This window comes from Excalfactoria chinensis, chromosome 4 (genome assembly GCF_039878825.1).
Source record: "Excalfactoria chinensis isolate bCotChi1 chromosome 4, bCotChi1.hap2, whole genome shotgun sequence".
In the NCBI taxonomy this organism is placed as follows: Eukaryota; Metazoa; Chordata; class Aves; order Galliformes; family Phasianidae; genus Excalfactoria; species Excalfactoria chinensis.
The window spans coordinates 11,146,506-11,171,226 of NC_092828.1; the positions used below are offsets into that span (position 1 = coordinate 11,146,506).

General features: G+C 38.5%; 1 protein-coding gene across 1 annotated transcript in view; it reads right to left on the reverse strand.

Annotated features, from left to right (window-relative positions):
- Positions 1 to 1,555: 1,555 nt before the first annotated feature.
- The window catches only part of WFS1 (wolframin ER transmembrane glycoprotein), a 31,581-nt gene continuing 8,415 nt past the window's right edge, over positions 1,556 to 24,721 (reverse strand). The window contains exons 3-8 of the mRNA XM_072336185.1: positions 15,321 to 15,403; positions 10,645 to 10,789; positions 9,692 to 9,862; positions 8,996 to 9,076; positions 5,399 to 5,544; positions 1,556 to 4,235 (exon numbers count right to left, since the gene is read on the reverse strand). Of these exons, the coding sequence (XP_072192286.1) occupies positions 2,427 to 4,235; positions 5,399 to 5,544; positions 8,996 to 9,076; positions 9,692 to 9,862; positions 10,645 to 10,789; positions 15,321 to 15,403 (2,435 nt within the window). The 3' untranslated portion in view covers positions 1,556 to 2,426. The remainder of the gene's footprint in view (positions 4,236 to 5,398; positions 5,545 to 8,995; positions 9,077 to 9,691; positions 9,863 to 10,644; positions 10,790 to 15,320; positions 15,404 to 24,721) is intronic.

Genomic DNA, 24,721 nt, shown 5'->3' on the forward strand with positions numbered 1-24,721 from the left:
ACCTCTGTATTAAACAAGGCAGTGTTTTATTAGTGGGCAAAAGTGACTATACAAGTAAAGATAACAAAAAACCTTTATGCCATTCCTACCATATTGTAGTCTTGTGCTAGAGGTTCTCTGCTGCTGCAGCAAGTTGGTCAAGGTTGTTTTCTTTCCTCCCTAAGGTCTGTAAGCTGACATAGGCACTAAGCACTAGAGGGGCAGCTCCCAGCTCCCTGATGTCACTGGAATTCAAAGTCCTACTCAGCAGTTTGTCCTGGGCTAAAGTACAAAGACAGGCAAAGATTAGAGGAGTCGCATGCAGATGGCAGTTTTAGACAATTTAACTCATCTACCTTGTCTCTACTTAACAAATGAATTATTTTTCCCTCCTAATGATTTCCCAAATAAATGCTAAGCTAGAATTCTCCAAGTTGTTGGAGTTAAGCCTTGTAATAGCATCGTTATAGATGGGAACTGAATTACCAGGATTAAGCCTTTTGTCTCAGTGACAGAGCAAACATTTCCATAGAAATCAATAGAACAACACACTACTTCTTGCAACACTTTCCACATCTGACTTCATCACATTTTCCCAGGATACATAACAACTTTAAAACACACCACTTAGTCAATAAATTGACATCCTTGTGCAGAGTAAAAGCTTAAAAACAAAAAGATGATGCTCAATTTTTCCCCTCCTGACAAACATACGAATAGAAGTTTTAAATTTATGCGTATATAAGGAAATAATATATATAAAAAAGCATCTTTGAAGCTTAACATTTCAGAGCCAGGAAGACCATTTAGGGATTCAAAAGGAGCCGACTGGCAGTCTAGGAAAAAAAACAACAGAACAAAGTTTGGCTTATTAGCAGCAAAAAGCCAAGAGAAGGTCAGGTTAACTGATCTGTGCCATAATTTGCATTTGCCTGCAACCTTACACTATTCCTTTTCTCCAAGGCTGACAATTTTCAAAACTAAAAGCAACTTTAGGACACAATTCTACTACAAAGATTCAGTAATAGGCTCCAACGTGACCAGGTCTGTAACACCAGGCTCAGATAAGATCCTGGGATTCTGGCACCTTGCCTGTAGATGTCTTTGGGTTCTTTCTATCTGCACCTTGTTCAAGGCGGTGCCAGTGGCTGGAGTGCAGCCAACTGTCTCTTTTTTCTAAGTTTCTTCTTCTGTCAGTTTTCAGTGGCTGTGTTTCCCTCATGCTGTCCAAACTTATGACAGGTATGGAAAGGCAAAAACGATATTAACGTAGAAAGACTGAAAGAGAAGTCAGAGAAACAGAATGATGCACGTGATGTCATCCAAGCACTCAAAAGGCAGTAAGTCACAATGAAAGCAAAACCTGCAGTATGTCTAGATTTTATAGCTACAAAAAAACTTGGCCTGGTAAACTCTGGTTTTACTGCTAGCTTGTAATAACGTGAAGTACAGCTTCAGGCAGCTCACAGCAGAAAATCGTATATGTTCTAGATTGTGTTTTCCAATGAAAGCTGTTTGTCATCAGTGCAACATGAACAGCTGCTCAAAATGTCAAAGCATAACAAACACATGTTGTACCCATTTAATCAAGTTTATATTTTATATTTATTTGCACAATACAAATTATTAAACAGACACTCTATTTCAGTTTCCAACGTAGACTTCTACATACTATTTTCAGTTACTTTGGCTTATCTGTTACAGGTACCAGTACAATACCAGCCCTATCATATGGTTTTTGTCATTCACGCTCCAGCATGGATTATACCTCAGTGTCAGACACGTAGCTATCACAGCCAACTCGAACAAATAGCTTGTTTTGTAAAGAATATTTAATGCAAAACAAAAGCTTGAGAGCGTTTTACCACCTTGCTGGGGTGTGAAATGGTATATCCTTTCTAAAAAAGGTTGAAACCACCAACTTCTGGACAAGAAATGAAACAATATGTTTTTTACACAGATATCACTACCAGGAACTGATTATATGGTCACATTTTCCTAGAATACATCAAATAAATACAAGCAATATGTGCAACATAAGCTACTGTCAACTACCTACTATAAATTATATCTGTGAACGTACATAGGAGCATGTTGTGAATATTTAAAGTGCTTTAACACAGAGCAAGTGAATCCATCTAGTGTCGTATCACAGGCAAACAGCATGTTCAGTTTGGACAGAATAGTCTCCATGCAATTAGTCAGCAGCAATGCCCTGCATTCTTTTGTAACACTGAACAAGAATATACCACTTCAGTCATATGGGGTTTAAAGTCAAAATACAGTGTTTGCACTTACAAAACTCAAGCAATGCTCTACATTAGCATACCTTTTAAGCATTGCTACAGCAGGGTGGTTTTGTGTTCATTTTTCTTTTTAAGAAGCCAAACCTTTGGTAGTGTAAATGCAGCGTACATCAAAGATGCCACTGAACCAAAATGAGCTCATTATGCAGCTGACAGGAATGGGAAGAAGAAAAAATCAAAAACAAATTTAATGGCTTTATGCACTGTGCTCCTCCAGTCATGCTCTATTTTCACATGCCTCCCTGCAGGTAGGAGTTTAGACATGCAGTTCAAGCAAGTGATTGCTTTCAGTTCAAAGACAGGCCATTTACTGCCAAGACGACCTTCCAGAATTGTGCTGAATTCAATTATACTTCCTTGCCTCAAGTTCAACAACACTTTCTTAAACTCATTGCTTGCCTTCAGCACAATATCTTTGGTTATGTCATCTTCCTCCATCAACTTGGTTCCATTTTTGCTACTGAAAGGCATGCCCACAGTTATTTCAAATTTGTACCGATCGAACATTTTCATGTGGCAGTTATGCTTTGTCAAGTACTTGAGACGACACAATTCTTCCTCCTCCATAGTGACATTTTTGGGGTCACAAAGAGGGTAGGTTTCACCATACAAGCACCTCATCCAATCACCAATAAAAAGCGGAAGCATGTTTATTGCAGATTCTGCACTATTGTCAATTTCTGTAACGCGCACGTATTTGAACCGTCCAGTCCATGTCACCCTGTGTCCTTCCAGGTGGCTACATAAAATCTGAGTACGTGCCATATTAGTCTCCTTCCACGATCGAGGTCCACAGAGGAAGGCATACTGATTCCACGTCAGTGTGGAGTTGTAAACTTTCATTCCCTCTGATCGATACACATAGAACCAACAGAACAACACTACGGCTGTAATCCACACCAAAATGAGCTTCACAATTGAGCTTCGAGTGAGGGATTTAACCATTTCTACTACAGAGAAGTTGACTTTTGTCCACCATCGGAAGAGCAAAGGAACAGCACACAAAACCAGAGTCACTACAATTTTCATGAGCTCCAGAGACACGAACCACTTAATGAAATGGATCAGACACATCAGTGCAATGCCTACACCTAGCACGGGGAGTGCAAAGAGAAACAGAAAGTAACCAATTGATGCACGGACGAGCCCAATGCCAGAGGACTCCTGCAGAATGACCACAGAGAGCTCACACCACATAAAGCAGACCAGATACGGGACCAGGTAACAGTAGGTGCCTTTAAAACTTCGCAGTTGTGCCATCCTAAAGAAAAGATAGAACAAATACAAAAACAAGAGGCACGGGATGCTTACATTGATCACAAAAAGATGGCCAACAGGAACAGTAAAGAAGGTTTTACCTAAGAATTTCAAGAAGCCAAAATTCCCAGGTAATATCTGCAACAGGGATAAGCAACCTGCTGCTATCTCAGTCATTAATGCTCTTCGTGTGTATGGTTCTGCACATGTGCTTAAACTCATGTAACTTGTCACTGTGAAGAAAACTGAGACAATAGCTAACTCTGAGCATGGTATACAGTCCTTGCTTGCTATAGGGAAGGAAAAAATTACAAAGAATACTGAGAGTAAAAAATAAATGTACGGCTCTAAGTGATTCCACCCAAAGTTCACCTCAGCTTGCTCAACATCTAGGTTTGGTTCAAAGCGAAGGAGTAAGTCAGTCAAAGTGCGGAAGTTTTCCCAGGCCTTACTGTCCTGAAAAACTTTCAGTGTGCAAATCACCATAGAAATGAAGGACAAATAGAATATAACTAATGGAATAATGAAGGCGAAAAAATCAATTGTCAGATTACTGATGATGAAGAAGAAGATGAGAGCATTGATGTGATGTGTTGGAATAATGGTAGACAGCCAATGCATTCCTGCCTTTGATGCAGCATCTATGAGATATTCTTTTATTTCCATTATGGCATGAAGTGGATATTTTACAACCTAGAAAGAGAGAAAGAAGTATTTTATTTAAGAGCCGTTTTGTACTGGTACATCACAGATATTAACTGAAGCAGTAGCAGCCAGTTGTCTAACTTTAGTTGAAATGAAAAGATTTTTATTCCAAAAGGGTGTTGCCAACAACCTGACTTTACATTGTCTGATATTATTAGCTCTGTTTTGATTAATTCAGTCAGGTGAAACACAGAGGCTATTTTGATTTCAGGGAAGATGAATTTCATCACCTTTGACACATAATTAAACGGCTTCCTAGTCAAATACTCTGCTCTGATAACTTCACACTGAAGATAACACAGAAGTGCAACCCTGTAGTTTAGCTTAAGTCATCACTTGAACTATGAGTAATGTAAGCTTTAAAAACATTTAACTCTACCACTCTTCTGCAGAGATCATGTTACACATTCTGATTATATGCATTTAAAGAAAGTCCTTATATCTATGTTTTATCTTTAAAAGATACTTTCCACATACCTACAGATGCAGCTGTCAAAATCTATTTTGTAAACAGAAAGTCCCTGTACATGATCATAAAATTTTACCCATCTCACGTGGCATTTTCCTATACAATCATACATCAATGGAAGAAATGCTAGATCAGATCTCCCTATGGCCACCTACACATTTAGTGTACAAGCAATAAAATTTTCAGGACTTTTTTTTTTTTTCAGACAAGGATTCAAGTATTACCATCTGCATATTATATAGTGCAAACAGTCCCATAAAAAAAAGGTTTTAATATTTTCTCATATGTTATGCTTTTATATTAACTATGGCAGCAGAAAAGCTAAAAATCCTTAGGCAAACCTCTGTAACATTGTGAAGAAATGGCAACAAACACACTGACTTTGGCACAAACCTGTTCATTAGCAAAAGTATCTCTGCTGTTCTTCATAAATGCATCCCTTTCAGAATATTATTTATTCAAAATAATGGAAGAGATAACACCTACTACCTTTGTTTAACCTTTCTGTATGATAATGGACAACAAAATGACAAGAATGACAAGAATTTATAACAAAAATGCTACTATTGATCTGCAGAGGCTAAATATCAGCTTTGAAAAACAAGTGCAAATCACCTCTGTCTTGTCTGAAATGTGCAAGTTACATCCCTTCCATACAACCTGTTCATTACTGTCTGCTTACCTTCAGTCTCAGGGGCAACTCTTCGGGAGTCTTCCCTGCCAATTCATCATCTTCCTCTTCCTGCATAATCAGGTTAGATGGGATGATTCCCTTTGCATACTTCTTGGTAATCTCCACAAAGTCATCCAAAGCAATAAATTTTTTAGCTGTAAGATAAAGTAGAACTAATGAGCAAACAGCACCACTAAAATGCGGTACTGATTATATGAACTGGAATATTAATTCTCTTTTGTGTTATTAAAGATGTACTGTGAACTTCAAAAACTGAATTGCTGACAACACAGGCCTACCTTTAAACTTGCTCTAAGACTTGTGCTTAAAACAACCAGCTGCTTTTCCCAGCAATACACGACTACTCTAAATCTTGTCAAACCAATATGTATTTTATTATATTTGCAAACAGGAAAACAAAATGAGTGAACGTAGTTTATCTGCAAGTATTCCAAGGAAAAGAGACTGCTAGATTAGGTTACATAGTTTCAAACCGTAACTTATCATAGCTTTGGTAACTGAGAGAAGTCTTTGACTAAAACCCACACTGAAAATAAATAAATGTACAGGAACAGTAATGAATTACCTATACATTATGAACTGAAAACTGACTTCTGATTTGGCCTGTATTGTATTATTTTTCCAATTCTGTAACTTACAGACAGATATAATTACATCAAATGCCAAATTATTTATATCTACAAGATTAAATACACTTTAGCATATTAATTTAATATGGTGTTGGGCTATAAGAAAACTCCTCCCTCAAACTACATCAACTAGGATTTAAATCAGCTGGCCACAAAATTTTCTTTGCTCAGTTGTACACTGCCTATCAACTCATTTACAGGTAAGAAGCATCTTCTCGGCTATTGGCCTTTGTCATCCACTCCTGCAAGTAGAATGGAAGCGAGAGATTTCTTCAGAGATCTCCAAGGATGCCACAAGATGCCTTATACACTGCTTCAAACTCACACCCAGTGCCTTGCATTAGCATGCACTAGCTAGTTTCTATGGTAGTCAAGCTTGATGTCACTTGTAAAGGAGGATAATTAACAGCAACTTTTCCCATACACTGCAGTAAATGACACTGCTGTAGCTATGAAAGACTCTGAATGACAAAAATCTGTAATACACCACCTACACAGTACGTTTTGCAAGTCAGCTGACAAAAACAAGAACAATGGCCTGCTCAACATAACTTTATGATTTTAAAGGGACAGAAAACTGAATGGCTTGACTAAGTTTCAAATAGAAGATTAGTGGATTTGAGCTTTAAAAAGAAATGAAAAACTTTAATATAAACAGTAGTTTTGGAAGCCACATAAAACGCAATTGCGTATTTTAGTATGAGAAAGCTGTAGATAACAGAACGAAAAAAAGGCATTTTTTCACGATATCCATTATAGGAAGAGCTGTTATAAGGAATTCAATGGAAAAACACCAGCTTGCAATTTTTGGTTCCATCTCACAACCTGGACGTTGCCCTTGCTTGCACGTTGAAAATATTCTCCTGTTTCTCCACCGTATGAACCCACATGTCCCACCAAACACCACGTGGCACTGTTCCCAAGAAGCAGTTTAACTTTTTGCTAACTTGTCTTTCTCATTCACTGCAAGGCAACATGACTTGCACAAAGAATTCAGCGAGGTTCCTCAGTTGTCTTTGCTGCGCTCCAGACCACTCCTAACATCACACAGACCAATTATGCTTATTGCCTTATTTGGACAAAATATACAGCAGTAAAAATAGATATTTGGTGAGGAAGCAGTATGCAGACATGATCAGAATCTTAGAAACGTTCCTTTAGGAACCTTTACAAGACTCTGAGGTATCCTGAGTGGGAAAGAGTTATTAATTTAATATGTATAGTTGGCCTATTAAGCGTAACAATACATAACACTCTCAGGCATGCAACCACTGCCCACTGACAACGTCAGCTTTCGTATTCCATTGATGCCTTCATTAAGAATACTCCAGATCAAGTGTCAGCAAACATATTACTGGCTTAACACTTCCAAGAATTGACAACATAGTAAAACTGAAGGAAAAAATTCCTGCTGGCAAGATAAATGCAGAAACTCAGTGGATCAGAGAAGTAAAAGCTGGATAGGAACAGCTGCCTTGTTAATCCATGAAAAGATAAAAGCTCTCTAGAGGAGAGGTAACAGCTTAACTCCTACTTTAAGTGTTTGATGAAAACTTTTCGTTTTTAAACGTTATTAGTATTTTGTCACCCAAGTGTCTCTTAAATTGATATTAAAAGTGTATGTTGTAGATTCTACTTCATTATTCATAGATTTTTTTTCTTCAATTTGGTTATGACAAATTCCCCTGCCTCCCCCATCCACCGTAGGAAAAGAAAAATATGCACATCAATTCCTGCCTACGCTTACATGTAGGTTCATTTACTCTCCTGTTATTTTATCTGCCATTTAAGCCTTAAAAAAAAAAAAAAAGCAGTTCCTTTTCTGACATTCTGAATTACTGAAGAATCCAGAACAAAATGAGTTTGTTCTGTCAGCACGTGTCTGTTCAGCTAAGGAATGGAAAGAACATTACTGTCATACAGCAAGTGCCCAGCGATGAACTCAGTTACAAGTGCCTTACGATTCCATGACCAAACAATGAAACACAATCCTTGAAGGACTATTTCTAGATTTCCAGAAGTGGCAAATCAGTCACAGGAGCAGCTGATCCACTCCTGTGGAAATTCTGATAGGACCAGACATTTGGTCTTCAAAGTACAATTTCTCCCTGTCTTTACTCCCTCCTTCATATACACAGGCACATGTTCTTCCTCTGCTTTTACTTTTATTAAAGCTAGCATAAAGCTGAAATACTCTGTTCTTAGGAATGTTAGCTTCACTGCCAGTTATGTAACTCGATTCCGAAGACACCTGTGTAATGAATACAATCCTTGGAGATAAAGGCCAAACTGAACTGATGGAATGTACATCTAACCTTTCAAGGACCTGTGACATGCAAAGCCCTGATCTGGCTTATTAATCTACATATAACATTTTAGTTGCATGTATCCTAAACTACAGTGTATTAGTAAGTAACAGTGAGACATTCAGCAGAGCTTCCAAGAACCAATCTGCATTTTATATATCACACAAACTGACCTGTCCCTATCTACTTGAGATATGAAAGGAATATCTTGGTACATATTTCTTAGATAAATTCTTGAACAAATACGAAAAAGCAAACATTAATTATAAGGGAATGGCAAACAGAAGCAAGGCAAATAGAGCGAGGGAACTGTCTGCAGTAAGAGTCTGCATAATTAATTTCCCTATTGAAAATAGAAAGCTTACTACAATTTAGAAGGAAAAAAAGATACTGAAAGTGCAATTTTGTTTTCTTTTACTGAGTTGCCTCTTAAGCTGAAATGGGAAGAAAACAGCAACTTGCATGCAAATTCCCTTTAGTGGACTAATCACTGGCAAGTTTATGAGAATGGTATCATATTCTATCACTTCATGTGCAGATCATTTATTTGCCTTGCACATACAATAAAAGGACATCATCAATTTATAGCAATTAAAACTGGCTCTAATCTGGCAAAAGAGCAGAAGGTACTAGAAGCAGTAGGTACTCACATTCACAGCTCACTAAGCGCTCCAGCATTCTCCTCTGCTTCTGCACTGACTTTGGGACTGGACCAGGTTGCTTCTCACCATCTGGTTTAGAAGTTTAAGAAAAGTTAAAGCCGTTAATTAAAGAGATCAAAGGAAACGTGGAATATTGTTCAACCTCAATATCTGGAGAATGGTATTTCCTCAAACTCAGCACAAGGCAAACATACATATCAACAGGTATGGAGGAGCTATTTACCTTTCTGTATCCTTACTGCTATACAAAAAAAAAAAAAAAAAGAAAGGAAAGGAAAAGGAAGAAAGGGAAGAGAATTGAAGAGCACATATAATTCTCTAACAGCAGAATGAACCAGATGCCTTAAGGACTGAATTTGTAAATTGCAGTATCTGGTAAAAATGTAAGGATGACTGGGGTAAGCGGAAAAAAAATGAAACACAGTGAAACCAGAAGACATGGAAAGCAACTGCTAAACTCAATCACAATCTACAGCAAGAGTTGGCAGGCCTCTAGGAAATAACTTCACTAGTCCAGAGAGATTACTTACTAATATAGCCATTAAGACAGTTATTTTTTCTTAAGTAAACCATACATTTACTTTTAACTCATGCTTGATTTTTTTATAAAGCTCTCCAGGTTTCTAGCTGTATTCTGCCTGCAATTATGTGTCATCAATAGCATAGATCAGTTCATAAACAAACCTTCATTATCAACTTGCCCAACATTTTCCAGTAGTTCAGAAACTGCTAATTGCTTCTTCTTTTTTGGGTTTAATTTCCAATACATGACTAAGGCAGCTTTTCTCACAGCTCTCTCCAAGTCAGTCTCAGAAGACAGTTTTTTCACTTCTTGCTCATTCTCAGAAGTGATGCCTCAAGAAAAGAAAAATACATTAGATACTATTATCCCACACCCTTTCAGAAATGACAGATTTGCCCACAATTGATTTTTTCTCAGTTTTCTGAAACCTCTCAAGTTTCATTCATTTCTTCACCCCTTAAATTACTCAAAAGCCCTTTCATGCTCAAAATCCAGTTTCTTTCCTTAAGTTTAGGCTTCAACAAATGCACCAGACATGCAATATCCTTACATCTTTTTCAACTTTACAAGTACAACAGATCAGTCAAAAGGTGGTACAGACACGTATGTCTAACATACAAAAAGCAGAAATAATTTCACAAAAAAAATTATTTATTTTTTAAATAAGAGTTCAGAGAGATGGCAGACAAGAGGAGCCCATTCCAAGTGGGGGAAGCAGTATGAAAGAAGGTATGAATCATGAATTGGGAAAAGACAGCCATAAAGAACAAGCAGAAGAAAGCCTGGAGATGGGCAGAAGACTGAAACAGCAGATATGTAGGTGGTATATGGTTATATTTGACCTGAATGGTCACCAAAAAGAAGCTTCAATACTGTTGAAGGGAAGAATGCACAAGAATTCCATGAAGGAATTCAACCAAATCATTAATACAAATGTTTTTTGAAAGCTGTGGTTTGCTTTTTACAGCACTCATTTGAACACGCTTCCTGCAGCTACTCACATAATTTTGCCATGAACGTTCCCACTGTATTTTAATGTGTCTTTTCAGCGTTAAAATGGATAGATGATTATTAAAGTAGGATGTACAGACAAAAACTCTCAGAGAACCCATACCTCTTCTGTCTGCTAGGCATCTACGCAACAGTTTAACAGCTTCTCTTCGACCTTGCTTAGCAGCAAGGATGAACCAATCAACCGCACTACAGTTGTTAAGTTCTTCATCCTCCTCTTCTGCTAATCTCAAGTAGTGCTTCCCCACCTAGAACAAGTAGAGAACAAAAATTCTTTCAATTACTGAAATACATATAGTGTCTGTCTCTCTCTTCTCACCCCGTCAGACTCAGCTACAATAAAATCTCTTTGAACAAAAGGTCAAAACATTTGCTCCCAGCAGTAAAGAATATAGTTGTAAGCTGATATTCTGTAGAGAAAGATCAGTTTCCAGAACTGGAAGCAAGAAAGAATTGCAGTACACTTGATCAGGTCAAAGAATTAGTTGCCATTGGTCTTTGGGCATCTAGCAGGATTAGTTAAAGTTCATGGTGTTATTAAGTCATATTAAGAGTGGTCATCTTCTTCAGTATCTAAAGGGGAGCTACAAGAAAGTACAGGATAGACTGTTACGCCAGGTGTGTGGTGACAGGACATGGGGAAATTGTTTTGCACTTTAAGAGGGTAGATTCTGGGTGTAAGGACAAAGTCTTCCACAGCGAGGGTGATGAAGCACTGTAACAGGTTGCCCAGAGATGTGGTGGAAGCTCCATCCCTGAAGATATTCAAGGCCAGGCTGGACCAATCTCTGGGCAACCTGATCTAGCTGTGGATGTCCCTGTTCACTACAGGGGAGCCGGACTTGATGACCTTTAAAGGTCTGTTCCAACTCTAAGGATTCTATGATTCTCTTTGATTCTTTTCTTCAATAAGAATGGTCAGACAAAATTCTGATGACGTAGGCTGGTAAAGAGTCTTGGCATGGCTGAGCAGTGCTGCACTTGGATTGGAGCAACCCCAGGTATTTACACAAACTGGGGGAAGATCTCTTTGAGAGCAGCCTGCAGAGAAGGACTTGGGAGCCCTGGTGGACGGAGAAGCAGGACATGAACTAGCAGTGTGCATTTGCAGCCCAGGAGGCCAACTGTGTTCAGGGCTGCATTAAAAAAGGGGTGGCCAGCAGGGTGGGGGCAGTGATTGCCCCCTCACCTCAGCTCTTATGAGGTCCAACTGCAGTACTGCATCCAGGCCTGGGGCCCTCAGTACAGGAAGGACGTGGCACTCTGGGAGCGGGTCCAGAGGAGAGCCACTAAGATGATCAGAGGGCTGGAGCACCTCTCCTATGAGGAAAGGCTGAAGGAACTGGGCTTGTAACTAGAAGATCATTGTGGTCCCTTTCAACCCAGGCCATTCTATGACTCTATGAGCCTACAGAAGGAAGCCTCAGCAGTGGAATGCCTGACTCAATGCAGTTTAGCCACTGAAGGTCAAAACAAACTCATCGTTAACTAGTGAATGGAAGATAACTAACACAGCTTAAGCACCCAGCAATTTAAGTGATATAACTTGTAAAATTCTTACCGTTAAGGATTAATGTAATGTTAAATACACTTATGCTGTAGCATGAAACACTTCTGCTTATCATACCCTAAGACTTAAATGTTAAGTGGCAGAAAGTGTCCAAAAGTACTGGACGCTTATTTACATGCCCAGAGAACCTGGGAAATGCTTTTGTTTAGTTAACTGCACTTCTTCTCTCTCTTTCTCTGTCTCTTTCAGTTGTGTTATTATTTACACTCAGAATGTAACTGAAATAGTAACAGACTAAAGCTCCATAAATCTAGTATTATCTGTTGAAAAAAAAACCCACAAGACCAAAATAACCACCAACCCTGCTTGACAGTTTCTCTGAAATTTTGCATCTGATATCACCAGTAAGTGTGACTAAAGAAATATCTTTGAAAGGTGAATAATAAACAGTTGTTGCAAGCAGATTGAACGCTCTGTCTCATCAAAAAGATGTTTCTGTTAGACATTAAGGGTTAGGTCTCCAACTTCACAACTGGTTCAAGCACTTAAGTGGGTGTTCTAACAACTTCAGCAGTCACTGAGTAGACCTTGGAGCAATTAAATACAAAGCACATACAGCAAAGTGACCCAAAACTGTAAAGGAAATTAGAAAAACATTGGAGTAAGCAACACAAAAGATAGAACTAAACACTTACTATGAGTTCATACATGAGTTCAACCAAGCACTGCACAGATACAGTGGCAGACCAAGAGAGTATATGAGGTTATTTATTTTCTTATTTTTACCTTAATACTTCAGCCTTGATAGTGCAATTTCCAGGTAATTCATCACCAACTGCAGATCTACCTTCAGCTTTTTATGTCAAGAAGGAATTGTGTGAACAAATTGCAAGGTAAATAACATCTTCCGACAAGAACAGGAGTTTCTTGAGCACATTTATACTTCTAGCCATTGCAATTTTGAGCAAAGCTTCAAGTGTAATAGCGCTTCATGTGGCTCTTTCAAATTTATGAACATCTCCTGGTCACAAAATCTCGTATTGCAATGTAAGCTAGGAGATTTTGGGATTAGTCATATATTGCACAAGTGTATTACGTGAGGAAAAAGAAGCCACAACACTGGTTTTATAATATAAATGTTTAGGGGTCTGGATTTTTTTTTTCCTATGGAGGTTTTTGTTTGTTTTTGAAGTTCAACATCAAGATTTAATTATTTAACCACTCCCACCCCCCTCCAAAAACTGAAACAAGACACAGGCAGCTCCAAAAGCTCAGCAATCAGAAAATAACTTCCCTAAAGCTGACTGCCCACCTCTCACCTTTCTGCTTTACCAACTGCAGAATTTAACTCAAGCAGGCCCCTTGCAGATAACCTCTAGTCAAAGACACCAAGCTGCCTCTGCTCTATTACAGAATCCAGCTGTGGGTGTTACATTTTCATAACTGCTATGCAGTTATTTCTCAATAAAGAATCTACATAAAGCTACGGTAATGCAGGCTGACATCCACTCATGGTGTGTTTATCTTCCACAGTCAGTGCAAGGTTATTTTTGAATAAACTTATAGTAATAGCTACTTGGCAGTGAACTGAGCGACTCTTTATGTTTGATTTTGTAAATATCAAGACAAAAAATGATGACATAATGTCAGCTTCTTATTCATAGTCTTATAACAGTCACAAAGTAGTTTTCCTGGCTGGATTCTAAAGTAGAGAAGGATGCGTATATATGCATTATATCTTATTTATTTAGGTTACAAATGAGAGATAATTTCCTCTCTATAGACTACGACATCCAGCTCTCTAGAAAAGATGTAACTATTTGGGGTTCTTTTCCAAACTGTCATTTCCTCCTGAATGCACACTAATACAAAATTTTATCCCAGATCTTTTTAAGAAAAGAATACTGTTATTATATGGGAACAGAAAGTGTGCACAGTTAAAGAGCTAAAGGAAAGGAGCAAAGGAGGAATGAACTGCAAAAGATAAGGATGAAATATAATTATTATTTATATATATACATGCACACAGATCGTTGGTTTAGATTACCTGTGGTATTTTTTACTCAGCCAGAAGCTATATCCCAAAATAATGTTCTATGGGTTTTGCTCTTTAGTGTGGAAGAAGAGCCAAAATGTGGACTCTGTAGCAGCAATCCCCTCAAGGCTAAAGGCAAAGCCACTGGCTGTTTTGGAGGTGAGGAATTCCTTACTGTCTCAGGTTACAGCTCCAAGGACAGCCTGCCCTCAAACCAGCTGAGATGGAGTGGGGACTGAGTCTGGAACTGCCATATTTTTATCAGCTTCACAAGCATTTCTCTGGGCCACTGTTCCTGCCTCCTCCCTCTTACCCCTTTTCTTTTTATTGGCAAGAAGAGTGGTAATCCCTAAGGAAAAAAAAAAAAACAACAACAAAGCACCAGTGATCGCATGAAAGACCATAAGCACTCCTTTCCATCCAAGTTGAAGCTGGAAAAGAATACTTCAGTCAATTGTTATCCATATGAAATAGGAATTAAAAATCTTCTAAAAATGTTGAACTAGTTATACTAAACCTGTTAGACCAATATGCCACCATAATGGAATGGACAGAAAACTGACAGAATTTTTCTAAGCCCTAAGGAAAACCAAGCACAATGTGTACAGAGGCAGAAATGTCACTACGAATTAAACTACACTTGTCATGACATAGCTAGGTATAGTTAGCTTAATTAAACCATTACAGATTTGTTTTTAAAAACGTGTTAATTCAACATAGAAACAGTGATAGAACAAAACCAATCTCTGATGTTCCTCCTAAAGCATCTCAACAACAGTTTCTTGCACAGAATCCAGCACGAGCGTCTTTATACATAGTGGAGAACCGAAACAACAGTGTTGAATCAACTTTCAGCAACAATTCATTTTGTTCCAATGACAAAGTTAAATCCAAAGAGCATTTAATAATCACTGTCTTTATACTTCCATGAGTAACTCTTTGGTACATGATTTAAAAGGTAAAAATAAAGCACTGTGGCTCCTCCATGCTCTGAGCCCTTCTCCCAGTTTTGATATTTGTTCAAAAGGATTATGCAAGAACTGGCCCTGAAAGCCAAGCAAGCAGCATTTCTCTAGGCAGAGAAGCCATCTGGCATCACTGTTCTTTGAACAATTTAAGATCCAAACAGATACAGTTCAACTAAATGTCTTTGGGTGAGATAATAGTTCGACTAAAAGCAGGCAGCGCTATTTTTGGAATTAAGAGTAAACAGGACTGGAAAAACATACATTACCTCTGTTTGTGCCTTTGGTTCTCCAGCTTTGGCCCTCTCCAGCAGTTCCTCAAAGAGCACTTCAGGTTCTTCCTTCATGGCCTCTACAAAATAATTTGATTTAAATAATTTGATTTAAATTGGTTTACTAGCAACACTTGAAATTAATTTCTAAATTGTTACTATATTTGGTTGAAGAATTAAAGGATAACATTGAAAAAATCCAGCATGAGGGTGTTACAAAAACAGCTGTGGAGATTAACTCACTATAGCATTTACTCTGTGTCTCAATGTTCTACTTCAGTGTATGCACTGTTATTTGTTATTTGGTACCTGCTACAGGATGCTACGCACAGCTTACAGTTTCGCATTCATTTCCCCAGGATTAATATCTCAATAGAAGAATTTTCATTACTGTAAAAACGAACATACACAGAACCTGCAGAATTGATAAACTTTTGTACTGTAATTCTTATGGCTGAGAGCCCTTGAGTCCCTACCCTGACTGTTCTTTATTTGGTAGAGAAGGACTTTCAAGAATTCTGAATAATCAACCAGCCTGTAAAACTTAGTCAGTACATTCAGTTCCTCAGCCCCTGAACTATACAGAAACAACCAACATGAGTAAATACTTATAGAATTCATTCTACTTTGTCCAGTTCAACGCTCACAGCTGTTTCTCCTTTCCTATCTGACTATACACATACAGATGTAAACACAGCTCTTCTTCCACAAAATCACCAAACTGGTCAGACAATAAAAATCTTCCTAGCTCTATCTGATATCCAGTGCTTGTAAATAACATCATGCTGTGTATCATCTTATCAAGGAAGACCACTTTTAATGGAAAATCTAACAAAGGCTGTAACAACTACTTTTTCTTTCATATGAGAACTTACATTGTGAAATTTGTTTCAAATACTAAAAACAACACAACTTAATCAACACAGAGTGTGTTAGAAGGAACAGACCACTGATTCACAGCATGTTTATTAAGCAAGCTGAAACTACAGCTAGAAAGGCAGGTCTAAACTCAACAGAAAGCTCCAAAGCCTTACCCCATTATCCTGCAAGGTCACCAAACACACTGTGATGCTTGGCAGCTACGTATTTAGGGCAGACAGCATGACACAGCATGGTCAGAAAGAACAGTCTCTGAGTGTAGGAAACGGTGCCCGAGAGATGTTTTCTGGCACTTGCTCAAAGCTACAGATTTCAGTCTCTACCTAATATGGTCAGTGATAGTGCATGAAGCATGGTAAGCAGCAGCCCAGTTACTTCAGTGATTTTTCAAGAAGTGAGAAGAAGGAGGATATAAGCCAATTTCACATCATTTCCCAAAGAAAAGGGCCACTTACACTCTTTAATATCTTTGGTACTGGGACTATTTCCAAACAAGAACAGGCTGCAAGCCAGCTCTTTCATTAAAATGGATATATTTTAACAGGAGCAAAACATGAAGTAAGTTTTCTCCTTCCCCATGCCACAGTTTTGTCTGCCAAGCTCCACTTGGAAAAATACTAATGCCAGATTATAACACGTTGTCTGGCTAAACAAGGCACATAGTGAAAAATAATTTTCAATGACTACTCCCTCTTTTCAGAAAGCTGTAAAAATATTATCGTAAGATAGGGAAACAACAGCCCAGGAAAATTAACCACTCAATCTCCTTGACTGATATATATAGCCACCACACCGAACTCCAAACAAGTCAGGAGCCTCCTCTCCAGATGGCACCACTCACATCAGCACCCATCTTTCAGGGGCTCTCTGCTAACAACAGAAGTTACAGTGAAGAGTGTATTGTTTGAAAAAAACATAATATACATTTATCTACCCAACCCAAATGAAAAGACTTGGGCAATGCAGCACTTTACTGCTTCATCCTCTGCTTTCACTCCTTCATAAGCTTCTATCAAATCAGCAGCAATAGTTTTGGCTACAGAAATTTTTTGTTGTTCCAATTTTTGGTACGTGCTGAGAAGAAAACACCATTGAAGTTTCAGTGATACTCTGGATGAACCAGTAAAAGAGGCAGGAGTCAGAGGTTAAAGTGTTTAATAACTAAGTGCAACTTTCATAGAAAAATCAGAGAAAGTGGTTTGCTAAACTGATAAGAACATCAATAATAGAAATGGTTCTCTGACAGCTTATACACACACAATACTTTCCTTTCTTGTCTGCTCACCTTGAATACACAGCAGCATGGCATGGCTCTGGTTTGCTCCACCTCCTGCTCAGCTAAGTTTGTTAGGGAGCTTTTGCTGAGACCCCAAGACAAAATGACATTTTACCATGTTTGGAAGAAGGGTCAAGTAACTTGGGAAGAGTACAAGGTATGGTATGGAGAGGGGAAATTAGAAAGGCAAAAGCCCAGCAAAAATTTAGTCTGACCACCATTATTAAATAAAAAATAGTTTAACAAATAGATGAAATCAAGAGGAGTGCCAAGGAGGATCTCCCACCCTTACTGGATGTTGCAGGGAATGTTATCACAGAGGACAAAGAAAAGGCTGAGGTTCTCTACACCTTCTTTACTTCTGTCTTTCATTGTCTGGCCAGTTACCCTCAGGGTACTGAGCTCCCTAACCTGGAGGACAGGGATGAAGAGCAGAATAACCCCCCCAACAATTCAGGAGGAAACAGAGACCTGCTACTCCACCAGAGCTGACACTAATCCATAGGCCCAGATGATATCCAGTTGAAGGTACTGAAAGTGCTGGAGGAAGCTAATGCTATGCCACTTTCCATTATATATCAGCAGTCTTGGTCAATGGGGGAGGTCCCAGACAACTGGAAACTAGCTAATGAGAAATCCACCTACAAGAAATATCAGAAGGAAGACCTGGGGAACTACAAGTCTGTCAGCCTGCACTTGGAAGCCCATGGCTTGGACAGGCATACTCTGTGCTGAGTGAAAAACTGGCTGGATGGCTAGGCCCACAGAGTAGTGGTAGTGAACAGAGTTAAATCCAGTTATCACTGCTAGTGTTCCTCAGGGGTCAGTATTGTAGCCAGCCTTGTTTAATAGCTTTACCAATAATCTGGACAAGGGGACTGAGTGCACCCCCAGTAAATTCATAGATAACAAGTTGGGAGGAAGTGGTGCTATGCCCTTGGGTAGGAAGGCCCAACAGATGGATCTAGATAGGCTGGATCCATGGGCTGAGGCCAACTGTATGAACTTTAAGAAGACTAAGTACCTGGTCTTGCACTTTGGCTACAACAACCCTAGGCAACGCTACAGGCTTGGTGCAGAGTGGCTGGCAAGCTGCATAGAGGAAAAGGAATCAGGGGTGTTAGCTGACAGCCAGCAGCATACCCAAGTGGCTAAGTAGGACAGTGGTAGCTTGGCTAGTATCAGAAATACTGCAGTCACCAGGATCAGAGAGGTGATCAGCACTCGATGTGGTGCTCTCTGTACTTAGTTCTGGAGCAGCTACATATCAAGTACTGCATTCAGTTTTGGGCCCCTCACTCTAAGAAAGGCATTGAGGCCCTAGAACATGCCCAGAAAAAGAGCAATGAAGCTGGTAAAGGGTGAAGAACACAAATCTTAGGAGGAATGGCTAAGGGAAGTGGGAATTGTTCAGTCTGGAAAAGAGGAAGCTCAGAAAAGACCTTATCACTCTCCCCAGCCACCTGAAAGGAAAAGGGGGAATAGCCTTAAGTCACACCAGGGAAGGTTCAGATTGGATTTAGGGAAAAAAAAAAATAATCTCTGAAATAACAGTGAGGTATTAGAACAGGACGCCCACAGAGGTAGTAGAAGTTATCAAGAAAGGGGTAGATGTAGCACATCTACCCAAAGGACATGGGTTTTTTGTCTTTTTTGGGGGGGGAGGGGTATAGTAGTGATGGGTTGACAGATGGACTAAATGTTTACTGAGGGTGGAAAAGAACACCGTTACAAGATAAATCATCAAAGCACTCTCATTTTGGTTTTTTGTTTATTCAACACCAGGATATTACAATTACATTGCAAATCTACAGGTAAAGTTCTCAGGGAAGACTGCTTTAAAAGTGCAGACTTCCAGTGGAAATAAGTGCTCCCTGGGGCTGGCTTCAACTTCCTACTCAATTATCACTTCAATAGCCTATGTACTGCTACAGAGGAGCTATAAATAAAAACATTATACCTGTGGGTTGGTTATGTAGATGCAGAGCAAGGGCAAAGAGCAGACAGCGGTGCATTCTAAAGGTCATATTTAGAATAGCTCTGTATCCCAGTGTTCCTACAACTATTTTTCCTTTGCTTAGCTTGAGACAGGTCTAGAAGGTGATCAACAAGATAAAGCACGAACTCCTTAGGCTGCACATCTGCTGTATCAATTTACTTTCCTAAAGTATTCAGGTCAGCTGTTGAAGGTAAATGGTACAAAATGCAGTTGAAGCGTATTTTGGAAGCAAGAAGTTTTCAACAACTGAGTTAAAAACTGGGAAGACAAATACTATGAAAGACATGCCTGCTACAAAAAGGCTAAGTGATGATCTATAACTTATTGCCCCTTGTTCTTAAGCATGTTTTTAGTGAGAAAACCTAATAGGTATTCCTCCCACACAGAAGCACCACAATCAAAGTGCTGTCAGTAGAAGCTTTTATTTTCTAGCTTCACTAAAAAATGATGTCTTTTTAATGTCAAGTCTTACTCTGTCTTGAATATAAGATTTCCTAGAAAAGAGAAATATTCATATTACAATACTTCATGCATCTTTTATGACAATTAAAATAGACTTGAGTAGCAGTTGTGTATCAGGTGCTTTTATAAATAAGCCAATGAAATCTATCATTCAAGGTTCAGAAGTACTGCAGTCATTCAAATGAAAGAAGGCAAGTGAAAGCACACATTTTAAGTAGTACGCAGCATGCATGGAAGAATCAAACTAAGTCAGGACTGAAGTAGAAGGATGGTTGGAACTTCACATTCACTTTGAGTTTCTTCGTACTATGCCACCAAGACCCTGCGGTGACCATCATCAGGCCACTGTAGGGTTCATCTCCATTCAAAAAGTATAACACACATGCCTATGATTTCTGATTTGCAAAGGATGAAGCACACATGCACTTACTAGTCCACTCTATGTCTAATACTACAGAAACTACTTAAACATCTGAAAAAAAACCTAGAGATATCCATTTTTGATGTTCTGGCCTTTTATTCAAAGTGTTTAAATTATCACGTTAAATCTGATTTATTAAAACACTTAAATACTCAATACAACTAGATTAATAAAAGCCTGTATGCATTTCAGTCCTACACAGCATTCAGAAGAGTAAGCCAAAGCTGTGTATCATTACCTAATGCACTTAAAAGGTACTATCAAGACATTTGCTAGTGCTGTTTGTTCACTATGAAATTATGTTTTACAGTTTCAGAAAAATCCTGAATGCATATGCCTCAACACAACCATTTATATAGGGAGAGCATAAGTAAGCTTAATAAGTAAAGACTGTTTACTTCATGAAATTCCATACACTGTTTATTGATAATACAAATTAAGATTCCAGTTTTCAGTTCAGCTTTGTAACCAAAGGCTGAAATGGATTTTGCTCATTTTAGCATAAGCAAGCATTTCTACTGTGTTAGGTTTCCCTTTATTACAGCATTTCCTCTTTCAGATAAAAACCTTAGTTTTGAAAACAATTCTAAATGATACTCTGTTAGGATACAGTTCTTGTCTCTCATCTCTGAAATTTGGCAACCAAAATGACAAAAAGGCATTAAATCCAAAGTAGGGGATTAATCCAAGTGAGAATGACACGGCTTGGGTGCTTAGCAGCCAGACTATACACACGATAGTAAAAAAAAAAAGTTTGTTGGAAGCTTCCTTCCAACACAAACATATTACAGCTCCCAGCAGAAGGAGCTTTGCTAGTAGGCCTAGTGCTGGAAGTCCATTCTATTATCACCTGTTGGCAAAATACATACAGCTCATTTCTCCCCATTTAGGTCACAACTACATCACTTGAATTCTCCAGATAAAACCAGAGAGCAGAGACTAAACAAGAAACATTCAACTCGAAAGTGGGTATTTTAATGGATCACAATCTTGTATGCCTTTGAGCTTACGTTCCTCATTCACATAGTTATTGGGGAGCCACAGGAAATTTGCATTACTACCCACAATAAATCAATCTGTTGGCAAACACAAGCCAGGTACTTTCAAGTCCTTTGAACATCGGAAACTTGACAAACACAAGATAAAAGGAAAACTGAGAGCAGTTTCTGAGACAGAAAGCAATAATGAAGACAAAGCATTCATCTGAAATATGTAAGTTTAAAAGAAATTACAGGTTTTTACAAGTGAATGTTAAAGCTGCATGAAAATGCTTCTGAACAAAAGATTAAGGCATCAGGCAACACTCACAGAAAGTGTCTGAAGGAAACCTGTACAGCATACAAACTTCATGATCACAACTACAAGGAATCACTGAGGCTCAGAAAAGAAAGTGATGAGGACACAGAAAAAGGAGAAAAAAAAAATTGTGTGTTTGGGAGAATAAAGAATCTTAGATTTCAAGATGTGAAACAAGACCCATGTACTGGCTTTCCCATTTTATTTTTACAGCAGGTGTTCCTGAAGCAACTGAAAATAGGAAGAGTTAAACATATGCACAGTGATACATTCAGTCCTAGCTAGTGTTAGCACACTTCCAAGCTCAACAAATACATAAACCTTTTTAACCATTTCATGAGAATACCTGACAGCTGTCACAGATGAAAACTGCCATTAAAGCAGCCCAGCAAGGTGGGTCAAGCAGCAGTAAATAGTCAGTTTCAGTTGATCCCCAAAATCCTAGGGTTTTAAAATATGGGATTATACTATTCCAACAGCAATTTAGATTTAGTACCTGTCTAGTTGTACCCAAAGCTAAAAATCTGCTAGAGTTGTAATTAAAAGGAAAACTGGATATTTGGGGAAAAAAAAAAAAATAGAGAAGAAAAAGGAGAGGGCAAGATTTAGAAATAAGAATACATCACTGTAAAGCTGAGGTAGCTCCTTAAAAAAGGGAATTAGAAAAAACAATGAATTGAAAACATACCAAATGATAGACCAAAAGACATTCAGGGGAATAACTCAATGTAGAATCTGTCACTGCATTCTATACCTTTCTCAAGCACACAGGGTGCAGCCAGCCCACTAGGTAGACTGAAGACAGTTCAAAGGCAACAAAAGAGTTTATTAAAGAGATGGTCACACTAAGAGAGATCTATTAAAAGATATGTTCTCCTGCCAATCCTAGCAGAAAATAGTGCTGGGAAGCTCCTATGCAGGAAACTCAAATCTGTTTCCAAAAGTTACCATTTCTTTCAACCGTACTTTAAAGCATAATTTCTTAGTGCTCTAATATTAAAATCCATTGAACTTCATGCTGCAGCACGTAACCTCTCACTTAAAACACAGATGAAAAGTGGCAAGCAAGGTATCAGAGAGATCCATGATAGCAGAGACCATTATGTCTGTCATCCACACACAGCAAATATGTAAAAGGGGGAAAAAAGAAAAAAAAAAGTCTGAAGGTTTTAAGGTAGGGACCATGTAAAAGCAAATAAAAAGTCACAACACTAAACTCCTCAAGGAGTCAAAAGGTGGGAAGACAGAAACCCAGCTCCTATCTCTCTCTCCAAAGTTGGTGTGTAAGGCTTCTCACAGAAGTTTTCTAAAGAAATTAGGAAGGAGGCTGTTATGTGGATAAAGAATAGATTTAGAAACAAAAAGCTAGAAGTGGGAATATGTAGCTCATACACTCCCAGTGAAACACTAGGACTTGTATTATTTAGTGCATTTCTGATATGAAAAAAAAAAGACAAATACAGATCTGCTGATATTTCTGTGTTACCCAGGGCAAAAATATATATTTAAAAAAAAAAACAAAAACAAACAAACAAAAAAAAAAACCAAAAACCATGACCTATGACTGCAAATAAACTGCAGAAGGATTTTGTCTGCTTTAGTGTTAAGAGTGCAGTCAAAACGCAGTAAACACAAAATAAGACAAAGTCATCCTATGGCTGTATACAGTGATAAGCTCTGAACTACAACCAGAGCGAAACCTTGGAATTGTTAACAAACTTTTATGAAGCAAGAGCCCAGTGTCTGTATTATCAGGGCCTCTCAAGCTAGAGAATGAACTCAAAAGAACAATGATAAGATGTGGGAACAACTTGCAAAAAAATGGAGAAAATAAACAGAGTGACTATTCCTTGTCTTAAATCCAGAAACAAAGGTCATCAACTACCACAGACAGTCAACAGGTTAAAAGTACTGAATCAATGTCAAAAACTCACATGAATTTAAGAAGCAACAAACTAATGGACAAACCAATGCTAGAGCTAAAATAACATACAAACACTAAAATAAAGAGTTCTCACTTTTGAGCCAGGAAATCTTTAGGATGAAAAGGAAGAACATTCTGAGAAGGAAAAGGGGGGCTCATGAATACCTCAAACACATCAATAACATAAAATCAGTAAGGAGGGCACCAGTACCACACATAGACAAAGCTCCCTAGGTCTAACAGGTATGCTGTAAGCAACAGTGCAGAGCATTCAAATGAACAAGGCAACAAGAATCTTGGATTGGGAAGCGTCACTATTCAAAATTCTCTGGTAGCAACAATACTGAACACCAATAGCAACTTCTGTGATCCTTCATAGACTAAGTGCAGCATGAGCTCATGTAGGAGAGAAAAAGCTGGATGAGATCCAGTGGAAGAAAAAGACAACTTTGTATTTTAACATCTTTGTCCATTAAGCTCTCTACTTACGTAGGTTTGGGTTGACTTTTTTGCTTGCAAGAAATCACAGGATGTCAAGCATTCCCCTCAATTTCACATCACTAACTGACTAGTAATTTATATATTTGATGAAGGTGGTATGGATCACGGTTTTGTGTGCAGGTCTTTCTAGCAACTAAATCACCGGGAGGGAGAGAGGAGGGAAAATGCCATCTTTGACATCAGATCTTCTCCCACGCTTGGGCAAGCTCTCCCTTATATCACGAAGCATGCTGATGTCTGTACCACAGTATACTGAACTTCAGCAAAGCTTGAGGTAGGCATCATTTCCACTGTAACACAATCTGAAAGGAAGAAAAGTCTGAACTACAAAGAAGGCTACCATACTTGTACTTCGATAGGTTTCTTGTATAAATAATCTGTGCTCACTGCTAAACTCTACCCTACCTATCATGCTTTACTCAAAAATTCTGTATCCGCAGACTGCTTTGAAGTGCTGGCACCTTTCAGAAATGCACACACTGTAAACAAGGTGGGCACCGTTTGTTCAAGCAGTAAATGCTCTCTAGAAAAAACAAAGCTCAAGGAAACTCCAAAACAATACAGAGGAATATATTTTGTGCAATATCTCTGTATTTCTTTCAGAGTTATCTCCTATTAATGTACTTCCAAAGGAAGTGGA